The sequence below is a fragment of the Patagioenas fasciata genome, chromosome 14, assembly GCF_037038585.1.
Source record: "Patagioenas fasciata isolate bPatFas1 chromosome 14, bPatFas1.hap1, whole genome shotgun sequence".
NCBI classification, from domain to species: Eukaryota; Metazoa; Chordata; class Aves; order Columbiformes; family Columbidae; genus Patagioenas; species Patagioenas fasciata.
In genome coordinates, this window is record NC_092533.1 from 196,837 (window position 1) to 217,659 (window position 20,823).

Sequence of the window (20,823 nt, forward strand, 5' to 3'; positions counted from 1 at the left end):
CATGGCTGCTGTTTGTGGAAGGGGTGGCCTTAGATGCAATATTGAAGGGGAGGGCTGAAAACCTGCACAGGTGAGCATCTGATTCAGTCCTGCTTTTCTCAAATTAGAGAAGCTGGATCTTCCACACAGTCCCTGGATCTGCCACTCTGCCAAATGATGTCTGGATGCTGGAGCACTGACCGTCCACCAAGGCTGTGAAGGCGGCAGGCTGGAGAAGCAGCGTCTGAGTGGGTAAGGGACAGCTTTGGATGTAGTCTGGTGTTCACTTACGTGACTTCTCACATCATGGTAGCTTGTTTTGCAGCCTGTGTGTAGTTTAAATATACCTGTGTGAACAGCAGTAGCTGTCTTCAGCATTTCACAGTAAAATAGTATGTAAAATTAATACAGAAAATCAGCCCACGACACTCATTTTTCTAACATAGAAGTTGGTGCAACAAAATTAGCATAGAAAGGTGGTTAGGTGTTTCATAAAAGTTAATTTCTAGTTTATGGCCTATGCTCCATGTGTCGATCATCAATGAAAGTCAAGAAATCCCTTCCTGTTCTTGGTGGATTATATCACTATCTGTCTAGCTGGTGCTGTGCACCTTTGGAATATCCAGCACCACGTTCAGGAGATGGGATATGGGAAACGCTGGCCTGCTCCATCATGGCAATTTCAGTCTTGGAGCTGGCGGAACGGGAAGGGAATCTTTTATGCGGTGGCCTTATTTCTGACGTGTAGCTGATGATCTCACTGTTTCAGTAAAGCAATTTAAGACATTGAGGGCAAAGCCTGGTCTTCAAAGAATGTAGCACTGATCTTGGATCTACCAGTCACTCAGACACAAGGTATCATGGCTCTGCTGCCCGTTGGTTCTGTCTCATGTATGTTTTGGCTCCTGTAAAGTAAAGCTGGTGGCATGTAGTAAATCAAAACTCACAGATGCTGTACAGCACAGGTTAGAGCAGAGTTCTGATGTTCCTGTTTGTTCTTAAGTTCTATTATATGTAGTTGTTTGAAATACCAAAATATAGACCACACTTCCAAAAAACTGTCTTGAACCTTTTATTGATATAACAATGTGTCTTAGAATCTGTTCAGTGTTTTATCTGTGTGCCACATCAGGACTAAAATCACACCTTAAAGAGCACAGATAATGGGACGAAAGGATGAAACACACTTCCGGGGACAGGCACATTGTACAACCCTGTACTGGGCATCGCTTCACCCACTTCCCAGTATAGTAAACTGCATCCCTATAACCAGGAAGTAACAAAGATGAAACTGTCGTCTACTTAAAACCACCTGGAACAATCATTGAAAAGAAATGGAAGTGAAAGCAAGCAACTTGTCTTTGGTGCCAATTCAGTGACTTTCCTAGAGTCAGGGCACAGTGTGGATATTCTTGTTCTGGGACGGAGTGTGGCGGCTGCTCCCCTTTGCAGCTCTCGTGTTACCATGTACCGTACGAGCGGGATGCTGTAAAGCTGCACGTCATTTCTCTAATAGTGTAGGATTCCAAAGTATTTTTTTGTTGTCCGACTATATTGAAAAGGTTTACAGAATCTCACTATTCTCCCTGATAACTGTTCAAATGTATCTGCTAATTGTGACAGCTGCATCCTATTAACCTAATGATTTTGTATCTATCGCCGCCGGGCTGTGGCCGTGGTGCCTCCCGAGGCCAATCTGGGCCATTCGGAACTGCAACTCGGATCCCGCGTCCCAGGCTGTTGAACTGGTTTTTGTGCGTGTGCTCGAGGTTTAGCCTAAACCGCCGTCTTTTCTGTGACAAGTTCAGACTCTGAGCGTGGCGTTGATGACAGGCCCTGCCGAGCAAAGGCCGCCAGCGGCGGCTGCTCCGCGCTCACCGGGGCCAGGCCCTCCCGGCGGCCCCTGAGCTGCGCGACCGCTCCGGTTCCTTTGCGCTGCAACCGCGAGCTCGGGGCCCCGTGCCGGGGCCGCAGGGCCCTGTGCCGGAGCCGTTGCTCTCGCCCGCGGCTCCGCGGCCGCGCGGGGCCTTGTGGGGCACGGGAATAGGGGGGACTGCGGGCGCGGGGCATGCCGGGATCGGGGGGGGGACTGCGGGCGCGGGGCATGCCGGGATCGGGGGGGGGACTGCGGGCGCGGGGCCTGCCGGGATCGGGGGGGGGACTGCGGGCGCGGGGCCTGCCGGGATCGGGGGGGGGACTGCGGGCGCGGGGCCTGCCGGGATCGGGGGGGGGACTGCGGGCGCGGGGCCTGCCGGGATCGGGGGGGGGGACTGCGGGCGCGGGGCATGCCGGGATCGGGGAGGGGGGACTGCGGGCGCGGGGCATGCCGGGATCGGGGGGGGGACTGCGGGCGCGGTGCATACCGGGATCAGGGGGGGACTGCGGGCGCGGTGCATGCCGGAACTGAGGGGCGGCGCTCGGAGGCCCAGCGCGGGGCGGCCGCTCGCTCGGTGTCTCGGGGCGGCGGCGGTCGGAGGGCTCGGGCCGGCGGCGGAGGAGGCTCCTGCCCGTCGGGGATGGCGGACGCGGCGGCCTCCCCCGTGGGGAAGCGCCTCCTGCTGTTGCTGGCGGCGGGGCCGGGCGAGGGAGAAGCGGCGGGGCCGGAGCCGGGGCCTGCGCTGCCGTCCCGGGCCTGGCGGAGCGGCACGGTGCGGGCCATGAGCGGGGCCGTGCCCCAGGACCTGGCGGTGAGGGCCCGGCGGCGGGGGCGGGGCTGGGGCGGTGGGGGCCGCGGGCGGGGGCGCCGCGGGCCGGGCTGCTCGCGTGGGCCGCGGCCTCCGGCTGCCGGACAGGGCTGCGGGGCAGGGCTGCGGGGCGAGGCCGGGGCCCGGGGCGCCGCCTCCCCGGGCGGGACGCGCAGCGGCCTGTTGGCGGCCTGGGCGCTCCCGCTGGGCCCGCCGGGGCGCGCCCCGAGCTGGTGAGTGCGGGCTGGGGCCCGGCAGCCCCGGGGCGGCGGGTGGAGGCGCGGGACGAGCGCGGCTGGGCCGGGTGTCACTTCTGGGTGCCGGGTGGTTGTTTTCCCGGAAGGCATTAGGTGTTTTTGGTCAGCCTACATGATGCCCCTGGTTTGGAGGTGTAATTTTGAGCGGAGATTATTGATTTAGTTCCGTCCTAGATTTTGTTTTGAGTTGTAGGTATTTGTGCTTTGTGTAATGTGTTTAAACACTCTTTAGCATTTGCTTGGTTCGTTTCTGGTGCGGCTCAGTGAGGCGCTTGGCTGGAGATCTCAGAAAGGGCTTGCAAGGTGTCTGTGCTGTTTCTCTTTGCGTGTCAGCTCTGCAGGTTCCCGCCGTAAGAGTGGCAGACTGCGGAGACCCGAGGGCACGCTCCTGAGAGCTGTGGCTGTTAAAATGACCCGTGTTAGGGGGAATGACATTCTGTCTGGAGAGTTTTGTTAGTTCTCTTTATGACTGGCTTTTTAAAAATTTGTTGTTGTTATGATAAGTTCTTTGGGCTTCTTTGCAGTTCTCTTGACTCCCTACAGTGATGCTGCTTTCGCTGGCCTTGTTTCAGAGCTGCAGCAGGGCCGTCAGCGGGAAGGGCTTTCCAGCCCAGGTGGCCTCGCACCCCGTGTCTCTGGTTGAGAGCTGTGGTGATGCACTCCAACTCCTCCTTTATTTATTTGAGGAGGAAAAAAAAAACATGCAGAAAGGGGATCTTCAAAAGGAAAATGGAGCAGATTTTTAAGACTCTGTCAGAAATATGGAAATGTCTTGGGGCTGACTAAAGCGTGGTCTGGAGAGCTGCTCTTGGGGAAGACTGTGTTTGCCATATGTATCATCAGTATTCTTGCATTATGGAATCATCCATCTCAAATATGTGTATGATGTACTGAACTTTTGGTGTGCACCCCATCTTATTACTGTTTCGGTGCAAGGACTGGTGAAGTGTGTGTTTGTTTGTTTGTGGATCTCTGTCCAGTGAAAGGTAGTCCCTTATTTCCTGGTTAGTCATTGCTGTCCAGCCGTGCAGCCCTAACGATGTAAAGATCAGCGTCTGTGCTTGGTAGCGTGGGAAGAATAGGATATTTTTGGTGTGTGAATTCCTTCCTTTCGTTCAGCCCTGCAGTTCTCACCCCAATTCCTTTCATCAATAACCTTTCACTTAGCACAGGTTCAGTGATGCAGCTGTCTCGAAACAGTATATTCTCCAAATTTATACAAGAACTCTTAAATGTGAGCTGTGTAAGATACTTAAGGCAGATTTTTCAGAGTTCCGTCATGTGGAATATTTAGTGTTGTCATGGAACCTTCCATGCATAATGAATAGTGTAACAGTGATAACTATCAGAAAAATGTCATCTTTTTAAATTCATTCTGCTAGAAGAAAATGACAAGTTGGTACCAGTCAACCACAGTTTAGGAAATACTTACCCAAGGTGAAGTAATAATGTGAACTAGGCCTGGAAAAGGCTAGAAAGAAAACCTGTTCTGCCCTTTGGGTTACTCAAGGCTGTGCTTTCTCCTGATGTCCTGTAGGGACAGTTCCACTTACGGGCCCATAGTCTGGTGTTGGGCTTTTAGAAATCCAAAACTGCGGTCGATTAGCTGCACCTTTCTGAGTCAGAAGACTCAGAAGTACAGAACTTAAGAAAGCAGCTGAAATAGCTCTTTTTTTGTGGGTTTGTTTTACTATTGGAATTTTAGGGAACTATTGCTTGTTCTGGTGTGGTGAAGCCTTTTGCTGTTTTTCCCTGTATGAATTTGGTTATGGAGAGTAGCACTTAAATATTATTTCTTTGAGAAAACGTGGAATACTTTAATGGTGGTTAGTCCATAAAAACTGTCTACAGTGGTCAGTCCTAGCTGTGCCATCTTCAGAGCACCTGGAAGAAATCCTGAGGAAAATTTGTGCTGCTATTAGAAAAGAGCTTTGCCTCTTCTGACTGGAAACACATCTTGCCCTTTTTCTCAAAACGTCTGTTAGGACAGAATCATAAAAGACTTGTCAGGCTTTAGCTTGGTATTGTCCTAAAATTGTGAAGGGTTACGTTACATGTCAATGGCAAAATAGCTCAACCTGTCGCATGTGAGGCAGTGCTGCTTTTGCTTAAGTGGAATAAAACATATGTGAGATGAGTATTTTAATGCATAGACAAGCTGCACAAATCCCGCAGAGCTGGGAGCCCTAGAACACTGGGGGTTTTGGTGTGGAATAAACCACATATGCTTTTTACAGTAGATGGTAGAGGAGGAGATCATGTTTGGGTTTATTTTCTTTCCTTCCTCATGGATACTAAGTTATGTCTCACGCAAGTTTTCTGTGTCTGAGTTTTTATGTATTTCCTACAGTAATCTGCACATATAACTGAATGTGTTCTGAAGACATTTTCACTTGTAGGTGATATGTAGATTGCACAGCTCAACGAAAACATAGTAATCTGAAGTATTTTATTCATAAGGGATTTTATTGAATAAAGATGATATTTAGAAATTATTTAGAAACTATCTGAATTGTGGAATAAGCCTAATTTACCTTGCAAGTATAAGAGCTGTTTGAGTTAACCATAAATAACAGGGTATTTCAACTAGTTTTTCCAGCTGGGTCTCGTTGGAGAAGAAAGTGTTCCTGCAGAGAATGGATGTGAGCATGAGGGCACGGGGACCCCGCGAGCCCGGGGCCGGGCGCCTGCGCTCTGAGCGCTGAGCCCGTGTCTGCTGCGGTTCCGTTCTGGTGGGTCTGAGTGGGGGTTGCTTGGGCTTTGAAACTGCAATAGAAATGGAAGGAGGAAAAGGGAGTTGGAACTGCGGCTTCTCCTGCCTGGTGTCTGGTGCAGCAGAATCAAAGATTTCAGATTCCCTGGTTTAGATCTAGTGAACCATGGTTATCTGACTTTGGAAAATTCCTGCTCAAATAGGCTTGCTGCTTAAAATGTATGTTCAAGAAATCTCTTACTAGAGTTAACCCATTTTCTTTCTGCTTAGTGGTAATAGCCTCTGACAGTTTTATTTATACTGATAAACGATATGAAAACTTGTAGCGTTCTTGCATGTTTGATTCATAGAAGTGTTCAGATCCAGCTTTTGCAAATGAAAGGTGGAAGATACTGTGCAAAGTTTGTCTGCAGGAATGCCCTTGATTATTTGTTCTGACTTTTTTGAATATTGTTCTGTAGTGTTGAAGTGTAACAATGCAAACAAGGAAAAGCGGCTAGAAAAACAAAGTATGCTTTGGCAGGACCTTAGATTTTTTCCCGTCGTTGTCAAAACATAGTGTATTTTTCCTTTGGCTTTTTTTTCTTGGGTGGACAGTGTTGACATAGCATGTACATGGCTTGCTTTTCACCAAATAAAATGCCATAAGCTGGGCATGTAGAAACCATATGCTTTACGATCTGTTTGGTGAGTATATAACCAGTTCATTTAACTGAATTTGTAGGGATGGCTACAGAAAGCAGTGGACTCAGTAACAGCTGTGCAAATAGAGCAAAATTTAGGAAGTCGAATACTAGTAGGTATAATGATAATTTAGGTTCCTGTCTTGTCACATTTGTTGGTATGTTGTTCTCTAAGGCGGATGCACGTGTCCCACTCCAAACAAAACCCAAAGCTTGAATCACACGCTGGTAAGGACAGAAGTTCAGCACTGAAGCTGCTATGGGCTTTGAGCCACAGGTTGGCAGCTGTGAGTCGCTTTTGTCGTTGACATGGTTGCAGCAATGCAGGTTTCTGTAGTGTCCATAGCGAGATGTTCTCTCAGTGTTCAGGGGAGGTGGCAGTGGAGGTACAGAAGTCTGAAAGGTCCCTTTGTTTGTACGCCTGTGTGAGTTCAGGGCCCTACCTGATGCAGGGGTTCCTGTGGAACATACGCAGTCACATGCTGCGTTCACATACCTTTTCTGTCAGGTTTCAAATAGAAGACTGATAGTTTTGTAAAAGGTGAAGATACAGGGACTTGTGAATATGGAGCAACTTCTACTTGAAATGCAAGTGGTTATGACAAAGTTATTTTGGGGTTTTGTCTGGAGTTATTACTGTGTCACGTCTCTCTGCTTCGGCAGTCCACTTCCTAAACATTTTGGGTGAAAAGAGTAGGCCAGTGTTTTAACTGAGAAACTGCTTCAAGACATCTGGTTTGTAGTTTTAACTCCTTGAGGTACAAAGCGTTAGCGTGTGTGTGTTTGTTTCTGCAGGAAAGCCATCTCCTGCAGGTAGTGTGTCTGTGCGTGTTCCTTGGGCAAGTTCTGTGTGCCGAGTAGCTATTTTCTTTTGGTTGATCTTATTCCGTGCTTCAGTGAATTCCTTCATCATTAGTTGATCATTGGTGGCTTCAAAAATATTTCTATTTGGAGAAATGTCTTTCCAAGACGTTCAGCCAGTTTGATGAAAGTTTGTATATCATGTTTATGTTTGGTTGCTGAATAGCTTTTTAATGTGCTCATAAAATACATTTGCTGGTACAGTAACTTCTCTCTGCGGTGTTAAGAGTGCTCTCTCAGTAGTCTTAATGCTTCCAGTTCTACCCAAACCCAAACTCAGTTTTACCTCCACGTAGTTGTTGTCCTGGGGCCGCTGTGCTGTGACCGGTACCTGCGCCAAGCTCCATGCTTTCCCTCGAGGCCGCTGGTGTCCGCAGCTGACTGGCTGTGCTGCCTCTTCTTGATTAGATGCTCTGTCTAATCAAGGCACCCAACTTTTCAATCAGTGGCAGATTTATTTTCTTCTGTAGTTTCTAAGTATGTTTTATTTTGAAGCTGTCCTTACTGCAGGTTTGTATGTAGCTGGAAAAGTGTTAGCGCTTGTGTCTGGTTACCGTTGGTGAGCGGATCCTGCCCTCCTGCGGCAGCCGCTGCCTCGGAGCCGGACTCGCGGCTCGGGTCCCTTTTCGGTGCCTCCCCCGCGCTGGGCGATGCCCCGTCTGCGGAGCACAGAGACAGACGGGGAGTGGTTTGTGGAGTCAGGTTTTCCTTGCGGTTCTCGTGGGCATAGCAGACCTTTTGCCATCTTTCTGAATTTCCTCCAAAAGCCGTGGTTTTGTCCATGTCCACCTCGTCCGTTTTGACATTAATAACTGTATTCAGAGATTTATTTCATTTGTTAGGGTTGCTTAGTATGGTAAATGACGTTAAGGTGGGGGGTTTTGGAGAGGGGCTGATAGTTTCTTAGACATTCTTCTAAAGAATGTTGTGATTTTCTGCTTAAGATGAATAACTTTGGTTTCTTATATTCAGATTGCTGAGAATGTGGCGTTGAGCTCCACGTTAAAGCTTTTCTTTGAGGCTGGATTTACTTTAACTGTAGTCATGTGGTCTAGCATCTAATAACCTAAAATAAATTTTTTACTTTGTCCAGTTTAATCTGTGAAACTCAGGAAAAATGAGATACACTGCTACTTTCATCAGTAACGGGTTTTTTAAGGAAGACGCCGAACTTGGAAAGCAAAGGAGCGGGCGTGAGGCAAACCAGAATTAGCAATTAGAATAGCAAATGTTAAGGGGCTGGGATGGTAAAAACTCCAAAGCTTCTCAGATTCTTCCCCGATCTGCGTGAGGAGCCGTTACGCTCGAGGCCAGCAATGTGGCTAAGGAAACTTGAGTTTGTTTTTTATGGCAGCTTTATCAGTGACATTATTAATTATTGTTGCAATAATATTCTCCAATACTTTCAGTGTTAAAACTAATAATTTTCACCTTGCTTTGACAAAAATATGTATGCGTGAAACTCACACTTTCCAATAGCTCAAGTATTTCAAGTTATAGTCCCTACTGATAGCAGGGAACGTTCAAAACTGTTAATTTTAATATAAATTAAGGAAAAAGGTGTCACTTTTTGAGGACAGGCCTCGGGAGTTGAGATTCAGTTCTTGGTGTACAGAAGGGGCTGGAGGTTTCAGTAGGAATGCAAACGTTTTCTGAAATAAAGTTCCTCTTAAAAAGCACAGGGTAGTGATTAATATCTGTGGCTCTGCCTGGCGTAAAGCGCGCCGCGATGACTGGATGGGTTTCGGGTGCGAGGCTGCGCGGTGCCACGTCTGTCACGGCTCAGCGGGCTGGAGTCGGTTGGTGTCACTGGCTTGCGTTGGCCATGCAGCTGCAGGGCTGTGAGGTTACTGCTGGTCCCAAATTTGGCTTGGATAGCGTTTGTTATCCAAGAGAGATACCTGGCGCCCTCATTTTCTGGTTTGGCGTTAACCAAAGCTCTCTGGATCGGCTCATATCTGGAAGTGTTCAGCTGCTTGACAGTTGTCCTGAGTCTTATCGGATAAAGTGGAAAAAAGCCGTGCGGCATGTGGGAGAGACGGTGGGGCCATTTGTGTTGCTTTCCTTCGTGTGTGAGAAGAAAGTTGTTGATGAAGACTTCAGCGGAAGAGTTTGGTCTGACGTTCTTCTTAAGTCAATATAGTAGCTGGCTGCTATAAAAACATAGTTTTCCTTCCTGTCTCTTGTGCATGATGCTTCCCTGGACCTTTCAGCAAACAGCATGGAGGGAGATTGCAGGAAATCGCCAGTTGCTTGCGTGTGCTTCGTTTCTGGGCCACGTGTTCCGTACATGTACACCCTGTGCAGCCCTGGGCGAGCAGCGGGATTTCAGACTGGGGTTTTTGCCTTTCCTTGTAAGAAATATTTTGAAGCATAGTTACTGTATTGGAAGCTAAAGGTTTTCTAAGCATCAGTGTGACATCATCTTTGTCTTACAGAACAGATTCCAAAACAATACTTTGATTGCATTAGAAAACTCCCGTAGTTTAATCTTTTAATCTCATTTCATGGTGCTACTAGCTGCATGAGATCTCCAGTGTGTGTCCTGACTTGAAATCTCAGTATCTACCTTCCCTTTTTCTTCTCCCACATGTTGACAGTGTAGTTCTTTCTGCATCATGCGTAAGAGGTCATGGACTGACTGGTTACCCAGTTTTACTTGGTAGTCTGCAACAGATTCCTACCAGTGCCTGTTTTCTGGGCATAAGTACTATTATTCCAATTTGCAGATGGGGAAACTCAGCCAGTGAGACTAAGTGGCTTGGCCAAGGCCATGCAGGAAGCCTCTGAGGAAGCAGGGAGTTGAACCTGGGCCTCTGGCTGCTCTCTAGCAACTGATGGACCATCCTTCCTTTCCAAACTAGGTAAAATTTAAGACCATTTTAAGGGATATTTTTGAACTTCCATTATTTGCCATCTTCTGCTTTTTATAATATATAAAACTATAAAAGGTAAAGATTTTGTTTTTAATAGATGGCATCTACATTAGACCATTGTGCAATTTCTAATGCAATAAACTGCAGTATTTTTTCTCTTATAAATCGTGTTTAGAGCCTGTGTGTCATGCGATGAAAACAGCCAATATATCACTCTTATCTACTCTATGGTCTTCCTATTGTTGCTGCTTTTATAGTAGAACTGATGTTGGAAAACTTATGGGGAAGTTCCATTTGAAGCAGATGAGAGTTCTTTCTGATGTATTAAGGCCTGAAAGTTAGGGTAGTAGCTGGACAAGAATGGGTTTTCTGGAAACAGATGGTTCAGGCTGTCTTTGTATATCAAAGAAAGTGGAGCAACAGCAACAGCTCTGCTTTCTAGTGGCACTTTTTGTTGGGACAGGCAGAAAAATGGGGACGGGGAAGGAAAGAGTTACAGGTGTGTGTGCACCATCATTTTTTTATATTGGGGGAAAAAAAGGGTCTTGTAGATTTAAAAACAAACAGAACACAAAAATGTTTATTGTTTGGGATTAGAAATGCTTAGGGAAGGCGTTTTTCCCCATAGCAGAACTTGGGAAATCCTGCACGTGCATTTTTTTCTAAGCAGCATAATTTTCTTGATGTGATACAGACATTGTAATCTGCACTAATTGCAGATCTCGTTGCCATAAGCAGCAACACTTTTAAAAGTGACGGTATTAACAAAGCGCCCTTGCTGCTCTGGTCGGTCTAAACTGGCCGAGCAGGACTGGGAGGGTCAGCAGAGGTGCGGTGGGTACTGGGTACGTGTCACTCTGCATTGCAGGGCCATCGACACATTTGAGAGGTGATTTATTCTGTGTAGCCAGGGCTTTAGCATACGCATTTCCCTCTTGACTCAGAACTACAGCATTTTCAGATTAAGGTGAGAAAAAGCCGGGAAATTCTCAGTTATAATGTAGGCACTTTGCTTAAGGCTTCTGGGTTTTACAGCTCAGGTGGAGTATTTCTGTTTACCACTTTAAATATCAAAAGAAAATATGTTTATTCACTCTCAAGTCTGTCTCATCTGTTCTCACTTTCCTTGCTTTAGTGTTTTTCTCTTGTAGAATCTAAGCATGTTCCACATGAGTTCATAAATATGCTGTAGATATTTTCTGTAGTAATACGGAGCGGTATATACACAGACATGCAGTGTGCTGTGCAAGTCAGCTTCTGCTTCTTACACAGTGCACAAAGTGATTCTGTTGCACATTCTGGAAACAGAGACTGAGATTGTAGCTGTTCATGTTGGGGCTTTTGTCCTGTTTATTGCTGTGTGATCTGTTGGAAACTACTGACAGTTCTGACAGTATCACGCCGGTGTTGCATGGACCTGGAGCAGCTGCCCTGCATATCCGTGTGGAGGAAAATGCTGTTAGGTATGGACTTTGAATTAGTAACACCTTTTCAGTAGTTGTAAGTCCAAGTTTGGCAGGACCCCATTGCTTATGTTGATTTCACAAAGATGGAAGAAAACCGAATATTGAATGTAAAGCATGTAAACCAGACTTGCCATTACTTCTCTGTTTTGAAGGGGAGAGAGACGCTCTTAATACGATAATGTAAGGGTTTTTTTCTCCTTTTGAAGCAGTTCATGGCTCTGGGGTTTTAGAAAGGGAAGCTATTCTGTAAGGTCTGTTTTCTGAGATAAGTGGTGGAATAGAATGGTCCAGTTGGCAGGAACCTGCAGTGACCGCCTCGTCCAGCCGCCTGGCCCCTTCAGGGCTGACCGAAAGGTAAAGCGGGGTATTAGGGACGCTGTCCAAATCCTCCTGACCGCTGACAGGCCCGGGCAGCACCCGCCTCTCCAGGAAGCCTGTCCAGGATTTGACCGCCCTCTTGGTCAGTAAATGCTTCCTGATTTCCTCATGTCACATCTAAAGCTCTCGTGGCACAGTTTTGGCCATTCGCAGTCATCCTGTCCCTGGATCCCAGGAGAAGATCCCATGTCCCCTCAGGGAGGGGCAGAGCCAGGAAATGGCTCCTCAGCCTCTTTCTCTCCAGATCAGACAAGCCCAGAGCCCTCAGCAGCTCCTCACAGGACCTTCCCCAGGTCTGTTCCCTGCTCTGGCTGCGTTCGAGGACCTTCCCATCCCTCTGCAGCGGTGGGGCCCGCACTGCACACAGGGCTCCAGGGGAGGCTGTGCCAGCGCTGCCCACAGCGGGACAGCCCCTCCGGCTGGACATGCCGCGTTTGATGTCCCCAGGACGTGGTTTGCCCTCTTGGTGCCAGTGTTGCTGCCGGCTCCTCCTGTGCCTGCTGCCAACCAGCACCCAGGTCCTGTTCTGCAGGGCTGCTCCCCAACCGCTCCTCTCCCAGTTTAGACTGGTGTTGGGCATTACTCCATCCCCAGTGCAGGATCTGCCACTTGGACTTGTGGCATTTCATGCCACTGATGATTGCCCAATACTCCAACCTGCGTAGATCCCTCTGCAAGAGCTCTCGTGCCTTGAGAGACTCAGCAGCACCTCCCGGTTTGGTATCATCACAAACTTGCTAATAGTGCGTTCAGCTCCTGCATCCAGGTCATTGATACAACGGTTGCACCGCACTGGCCCCAGGACTGAGCCCCGAGGAACACCGCCAGCCAGGTGTCTTCACCTGCACTGTGAGCAGCCTTATCTCACACTTGGACAGCTTGTCTAGAAGCATTCTGTGCAGGACAATATCTAAACCCGAGTAAAATTCAGAAAAACTACATCCACCCCCTTCTCTTCATCCACCAGATGGGTGGTCTTGTTGTAGAAGGAGATTCAATTAGCTAAACAGGATTTTTCCTTTGTGAACCTCTGTTGACTGTACCTGATGATTGCGTTGTCCTTTAAATGTCTCTAGCACCCTGCATGATTTTGGTGGTTTTTCGGGTACTGAGGTCAGACCAACCGGTCTGTGGTTCCCTGGGTCTTCCCTCATCCCCCTCTTGTGCAGTGGAATAGTGTCGGCCAGCTTCCCGTGAGCGGGGACCTCGCCGGGGTCCCACAGCTCCTGGTAGTGATTGAGAGGGGTCCTGCCACAACACCTGCTGGGCTTTGCTGCTGCTTTGTATGTGATGGGTGCACAGTGTTTGTCAGAATATGTAATGAACGTGTTAAACAAATGTGGAACACCCATCTTGAAGTTCATCACAGGCTATTTCTTGTAGGTTTTTTCTTTTTTTAAACCGGGGAGTAGCATGATAAATTTTCAGCTAAAAGTACAGCTGTTCCACACCATCAATTTATAATGATTCATAGAAATGTGAGGTGTCTTACAGGTTAAGGTAAATTGACTTGTTTAAGTCTTGTGTGAAACAATACATGAAAAATAACAGCTATCCTGATTTGATTGGGACGGAGTGGTAACCTGCACTGTGGTGCTTGTTTGAATTTGTCTCCGTTTAGAGGTCCCTGTCAGTTGAGGGCATGTGCTAGTGATGGGTCCTGTCTGTGTAGTTAGGTAGAAAATCTCCCTTCCTTTTCATCAAATTCTTAAATATCTTGCAAAAAGGAATATATTCCAAAGCCAACATTATTCTAATAGTTCTTTCCGTCAGCCTTTTTTCGTATAACCTCTACGATAAGAGAATTGCAACAAGATGATTGCTTCACTAATACCGTACATAAAAAGAAACAGTGCCATTTTGTTGTTCTTATGTGGTAGTCCTCTCTTTATCTCACGTGCTGCTGCCCAGGTAGCTCCAATGTATTGAGAAAGGTACGGGCGCGCTGAAACTGAGGTGGTGTTCAGTCCCCGTGCTGAACGGGAGGGAGGGTGAGTCTCTTTCTCTGGTGCAGCTGGCGCAGCGGGTGCCGTTCCAGAATCCCCCAGGAGGGTGCCTCGGTCCGTCCCCTCCCCTTTCTGGGCTGGGGGAGCAGCCTTCGAGTGTCTGGTTCCTGCTGATGAGGATCGCTGGTGACAGAGAGCTGGGGGCTGTCCCGCAATACCCCCAGTCATCGTGGAGTTACTACAAAGCTCTGTTTTGGCTGTCCAGCTTATGGTGTTTCTTAACTGACTGGGAATTTCTTGCTGTTCATCTGACATATTTGATTATGTTTGTGTAGTATGTAAGTTCTGTAGATGAAAGGTTGGAATGCAGCCATGTTAATTTAACAGCCCTACTTGTCAGAACATGGAAAGAGACTTGCAACCGTGTTCCTGTTCTTGGCATTCTCACTGTGCAGTTTCATAAGGCTTTAACGTTTGTCCTTTGTGGTAGGAAAAACAAGGATGGTATCTCAGAATAGCCGTTTAGAATTGTAGTCTGGTTTATTTTCACACTTGTAAATAAGGTCATGAAGAGTCTAGCGAGTAGATATTTCTGCATAATCTCATGCCATCTAAAATATTTGCATTTGGTTCAGGGAGTTCAGTAATGTACAAGTCAACACAAAATTTCTGATTTAGAATGGATTTCACAAGCTTTCCTGGCAGAAGGATTTAGTTCTGTGAATGTCGGTTACCATGCTGGTAGAGACTGTCCAAATTCTCTGCAAAATTGCCATGTGAAAGAGGCTTGCTTTGTGTCATCAGCTGTATTTTGTGATGAACCATTTTTACATCTTTAATTTTGTATGGGGAAATAGCACTTGGAGCCAGTGGTGTGCGTTTGGGGACAAATAATTTTTCATAGGTCAATAATGTGGGTTTGGTTCCTGTTCTTTTACAATGTTTGACAGCTATGTAGATGTGATGATCTCAGTGTTATCGTTACAACACTTGTTCTGATTTTTCTGACTAAAGCTGCTGTCTCCTTATCCACAGGGATTGTAGGAATCTATTTTTTCTCTATTCAGTGTCTGAAAAGAGCTGAAATGCCTTCTGAACTTTTTTAAATCAGATCTTTGTGGAATTTGATGGCTGTAACTGGAAGCAACATGCCTGGGTGAAAGTCCATGCTGAAGAAGTGATAGTGCTGCTGCTGGAGGGATCGTTGGTGTGGGCACCTCGAAATGATCCGGTGACGCTGCAGGGGACGCGAGTGTCCCCGACCCAGTGGCCTGCCCTGGTGAGTATGTGGCCAAATGCTCTCGTATCCTCAGAGATTTGCGTCAACACAGCTGTGAAACACAAGGCTTGGATATTGTACCGTTCTGCAGTACCAAAAATCGCTTTTAAATGGTGAATAGAGGAGTTAACTGGGAACTATAGTGCCTCTGGAAAAGCAGCCGAGAGGCGGCATGATTCCAGTTCCTGCCCCAGCAATGATAAGCTGTTACCTCACGGAAAGGGGATGTTGGTTACTAGTGGGTCTCCGAAGAGATAGGGTACACGTCCAAAAATATTAGTTTTTCCCCCTATTGGAGAACTTTGAGTGTGTTAGGCTTTTCTGAATTGTGAGAATAGGCCTTTTGGTCTTACTGTGAACTTTCTAGAGCTTTGTATGGTAAAGGCCGATGCATTGTTTTTGCATCGAGACTACAGCAAGTATGTTTTAGCCAGCATACCCGAGTATGCCCGTTCTGCAGACACCCTGATGAGCAATATATCCATATACTCCTCCTTCTCTTAGCAGCTTCCGAAGAGGAAGGATCGTTGTATGTGAGAACCCCACCCTTGTGGTCATGATGTCTAATTTTTATTTATTTGCCCTTCTTTTGTTTCTTTTCTCCTCCTGCAGTCCTTGGGCTGCTGGGGATCCTACTGTCTGCTTTTTAATACCGCATTTTGTGCACAGGCATGCTGACGTGTATTTTCGAGTCAAGGACCTTGTGCGTTGGCTGAATTTTAATTTAGTGTTTAAAATGGATACTTGGGCTCAAAGGAACAAGTTCAGCACTGCCTCTTTTTCTGGGTGCTTCTTTATTGCTTTTGTCTTAAGGCAGAAGAGAACGAGGCCTTTACAGCAGAGGTTATATGTGTGGTGTTTTTTCCATAGGCAGAGTTTTCCTTTTTCTGACTTGTCTGCAAGAGTGAACTCTAGTTTAACTTCATCTGGGAAACTTTATGCAGGATCAGTTTCTTTCAGATGATTCCCAAGTATGTCAATATCTGGGTAATTTGAGGGCGTCACTGTGATCTGCACACTGATTGCGTAATGAGTTGTCAGAGCCTCTTGGAAGCAGTATGGGTCCACTCGGACCCCGGAGTGTTTCGCTGTAACTCAGGCCATGTCTGCAGCCCCTGCCCTGCAGCTGGGCAGCCGGGGAGCCCCCAGAGCCTGCCCAGGCCGCCCGAGCGTGGATGCGCAGCGAGGCGGTTCTGGAGAGCCAGCTGCTCCGCGTCACGGAGTGGATGGTTTGGGCTTTGCTTGGTGGCTTTTGGGGTTTTTTTGAGATTTTTTTTTGAGATATATCACTTGCGAACGTGTATTAGTCCTTCATTATCTCTTTCTTCTAGTCCTGTTGAATTTTAGGAAATAGTTTTACATAAACTGAGAAAATAAATTTTGTATTCATCCTGTTGTGTACAGGAGAATGGAGTGGGAAAAAACTTGATGAGAGCTGCTAAGGGAAAAATGTCGTGAACACTCGTGTGTTAAACTTGTGTGAGTGTGAGGCAGATAACACATTGCCAAGACTGATGGCTGGCAACTTCCTCTTCCATCAGCAAGTTATGTTTTAAGGTTATCATTCTGATTCTGCGAGATACTTTTAGTGATTTGTCCTGCAGCTTGAATATCAATAGTACTTTTGTTATTAATTTCAGTTTTGCACAAAACACTGGCGAGGAAAGCTTACCTTTAATAATGTGCATATAAATTACTGACACCTGACATCTTTGCAGGAATAAAAACACTGCTTTCAGAAGGCTACATCCAAAATCTGTAGGATAGTTTTAACCTTTAACCAAAGCTTTTTTTAACCTGAGCATCAGAAGGTGCTTACTTGTGAAAATATGAATACTACAATAGGTATGTTCAGTTCTGCTTTACGTTCTAATGAAGTGGAGATAATTTTCTGTAATTCCTTCTTGTACTATGCCACACGTTCAAGAATTATTGACTTAGACATAATGAGCAACTGGCATTAAAACTCAGGCACTGGGTGGTGCAAGTTGAGAAATTAAACTTGTTACTCTTTGTGATACTTCGATAGCATGTGCAGATAACTGTGGTTGGCCTGTATGTGTGCTCAGTCATTTTTGTAACCTTTGTGTTTTGTTCATCACAGACTTTCACTCCTCTGGTAGATAAGCTGGGTTTAGGCTCTGTGGTCCCAGTCGAGTTTCTTCTGGACAGACATTTGCGTTTCCTGTCTGATGCCAGTGGATTACGTTTGTTTCAGGTATTTGTACTGTGTTCAGTTAAAGTGCAAATTTAACTCGGTGCTGTGCTTCGTGGATAACTTTATTTTTTTTTTACTGTTACACTTATATATTTTTGCCTTCCTCCTCTCGCTGCCACGTGTTTGCATTCGTTTCGCTGCCGCTCTGGGCGCTCGCGCTGCCCTCCTGCCCTGGGAGAGCGCTGGCTCGGCTCCACGCCGCTCGGAGGGAGGGCGAGCTGTCAGGCGCGTTGTAGCTGATCACTGCAGCGGAGGTTCTGCCGCAGCTTACGCGCGGTTTGTCCCTCTTTCCTCCTGGCATGTTTAGCAATGTTTTTCTTAATTTTTCTGGGTTTTTTTGTGTTTGCCAGCTTCTGAGAGCAGTCCAAGAAGAGCTGGCCTTTAACAACTAATGGTTCTATTATCTTAAAAGACTATACTGTTCTGTTAAAACAGTTTGTTGTTGGCAGATGGGAACAGAGAGTCAAAATCAGATTCTTCAGGAACAGCCTTCACTAAGAGAATCTGTCAATGCATTGATCAGTGACCAGAAACTTCAGGAGATATTTAGTAGAGGTGAGACTGTTTTTCTATCTCAGGTCTACTTCGTTGGGGAACAGTTAGAATATGCTGGGATTTGTGAAGAAGAATAGTGATAGTATCTGTTACCGTTTGATTTGGAAGGTAAATTTTCTGTATTGTTTTGCAAATTCTTTACGAAGAAGCGTTATTTTATCATAGATACAGGTAAGCAGTTGCTGAGATAGAACCAGAAGTACCTTCTGGGAATGATCACTGAAGATGTAGTTAAAGTAGGACAACATTTTATCGATAACATCCATGTATTTACAACTTCCCTTATTTTAAGTTTTAGTTTTGAATTTTTAAAGTTTTGGTCCTGTTCTATGGTTCTGTTTTATAGTTCTGGAAATTTAGAAGTGAAGTTACTCTGTAGTTGCTGATCTTTAAAAATTTCTTATGTCAAATTCAAATACTGGCATTTTGAGAATTAATCCATGAGTTGTTTAAGTTGAAAATACAAGGAGGCTGTGACTGCTCAGTGTAGAGTTAATACCTTCACTGTTGTCTGGATCGTATATTGGGGTTAAGCCTGGTGGCAACTTTGTTGTCAGGTTGGGGTCCTCTAGGTCAAGTGCCAAAACAGTTTTCTCTGCAGAGTTATAGTTCCTGGCCCAGGTGGCCACCCTGGAGCTAGCCCACTGTGTTACCTCTGAGGGATGATGTAATTCTTAATGGGGATGTGGTGCCTTTTGGTGAAAAAAATGTTTATTGATAAAAATGCTGTGGGAACAATACTTCTTACATGAGCAAGTAGCTGCAGAATCGTCCGTTCTGGAGCCTTCTTCCGAAGCACCTCGATCAGGTTGTGTCAGGTACGGGCTGTTGGATCACTGGGAGTTCGGATCTTGTGGAAGACTAGATCCAGACAGAGAGCATTGTCCCTGCCTTGGGGATGTCTCAGGTACTGTCAGTGTCAGGCCAACTACAGGCTGCAATTGAAAAACTATACATAAAACTCCTATAGATTTTTAATACAGAAGTAGGTATGTTTGTGAGGGTTGCCCAGAGAGGTGGTGGATGAACCATCGCTGGAGACATCCCAGACCAGGCTGGATGGGGCTCTGAGCAACCTGAGCTGGTGAAGATGTCCCTGTCATGGCAGAGGGGACTGGGTGAAGGTCCCTCCAACCCAAACTGTTCTGCCATTCTGTGGTCATGTGGGTTTTGATGATCTGATATTAACGGGTTTTTTGTCTGCATTTAGGGCAGGATGAGAGCTCCACATGCTGATGCAGAGAGTGAGGGCAGGATCGGGGGAAATATTTCTGTAGATGGTTCATTACCTGTGTCAAATAACTAAGACTCGCTGGTTTAGAGACGTTGGATATTTGTGCAATTATATTACGTTTTCCACAGTTACATATATGTGTTTCTGTTCTGAACTGCATGCAGTTTATACTGGAATTTGCTACATCTGAACTGAGTCAGAATGATAGGACTGTCCACTGGATGGATGCTTCAGAATTACTGACCTGTAGGTTAGAAAACGAAAGAGTTTAGTTAGCAAGGAACCCCCACGTAGCTTGATTTTGTCAAAGGAGTGAGTTTGTTTTGATCTTCTACATTTTTTTCTGCTTGCAAACTGTATTAATTTTGTCTTTACAATAGCTTTGAGTCGCAGCAGTGAGGGCTTATTCACTTTTTACAACAGTGTGCTTGGCTTATGCAGGATTTGCAGCAGAAGCCCTAGGGTCTTAATTTCCTTCCACCTGAAGGATCACACACCAAGCCCTGATTATGTGTACAGAACTCTTTTTTATTATATTACTCCTAATTAGTATGACACAAAACCTGTCTGGAAAAGGTACTCACAGTCCTTCTTTTCCAGGTCCTTACAGCGTCAAAGGCCAGAGAGTTAAGGTTTACCAACCAGAGGATGAAAACAGCTGGCTCTGTGGTGTTGTGAGCCATCAGGACCCCATAACTCGTCTTATGGAGGTGTCTGTGACTGAGGTAAAAATATGGAGGACTGCTTTGGTGTTTCCGAAAATACATTTCTCAATATCTTGTGGACAGTGACAGCCTCACCAAAACTTGTGCTTTTGGTTCTTTGTTATTTGCTTTAGAAGATGAGTAATACGTAATTATCCATGTTGTAATTCACAGATTTTTTTTTTTTTCCTGTTATGGTGACTTCCCACAATAAATGATGATATACGGCCCGCTTCTATAAATGAAGCTATAAGAATTTCTTTGGAAATGAATGCTATATGAAAAAATATTGGAAGTGTCTTTCTGGGTGGGAGAGCATGCTGATGTACGGAAAACCGCCGTCTGGGTCTGGAATGCTGTGATCTTCCTGTGCCTTTTCTCAGGCAGTGCAAGTCACAGTCAAAACAAACCTGATGGATGTGTTTTCCCTTAGGCTGTTTGCCTTTGTCCTGTTCCTATCGGTGAACCTAGCAAGTGTTGTCAACAGCACAGGAGATCTGTGCGCTGCTGGGTTACCTGGAGCGCATCCTGAGCCGTCTGACAGGTGGCTCAGCCTCGCCAGCCGCCTGCTCCCTTTTCAGGAGCAACTAGGAACAGGGCTGAGGTGCGGCGTGTAAATCACCGTGTCAGCAGCAGCCTTCCCTTTTTCGAGTCCACCGTCCCTGTAGCCTTTTCCTGTGCAGAATGAATGCACTGAACGTGCCCAGCGAGTCCCGGGTGCACTGCAGTAGCCCTGCACTCTGACTGCTGGATCTGGTGCTGGTACACAGGAAAGAAGTGTAATGGTAAATGAGTGAAATTTGTGAAATGTGTGGTAAATAAGTGTGGTGCTTTGCAGAGGCACTGGAATTGTGGAGTGTGTGCTTGCAGCAGATCCATGCCAGGAAGCACCCATCTAACTGTGTATCTACTGTGAAATAAAAAGGCAACATCCAAGCACAGTTATAGAGATTGGGGATTAATTGCTCCTTGTGGGGAGCTGATGGTGCT

At 46.4% G+C, this 20,823-nt stretch overlaps 1 protein-coding gene across 5 annotated transcripts in view; it reads left to right on the forward strand.

Annotated features, from left to right (window-relative positions):
* The first annotated feature begins 2,381 nt into the window (after positions 1-2,381).
* The window catches only part of KDM3B (lysine demethylase 3B), a 51,302-nt gene continuing 32,860 nt past the window's right edge, over positions 2,382-20,823 (forward strand). For 2 of the 5 annotated variants that reach the window (XM_071814581.1, XM_071814582.1), the window contains exons 1-5: positions 2,382-2,666; positions 14,955-15,122; positions 17,227-17,340; positions 17,790-17,895; positions 19,730-19,854. In XM_071814581.1, coding sequence (XP_071670682.1) covers positions 2,496-2,666; positions 14,955-15,122; positions 17,227-17,340; positions 17,790-17,895; positions 19,730-19,854 — 684 coding nt within the window. In that variant the 5' untranslated portion in view covers positions 2,382-2,495. The remainder of the gene's footprint in view (positions 2,667-14,954; positions 15,123-17,226; positions 17,341-17,789; positions 17,896-19,729; positions 19,855-20,823) is intronic. The other 3 variants (XM_065848780.2, XM_065848782.2, XM_065848783.2) reach the window with 2 other exon arrangements.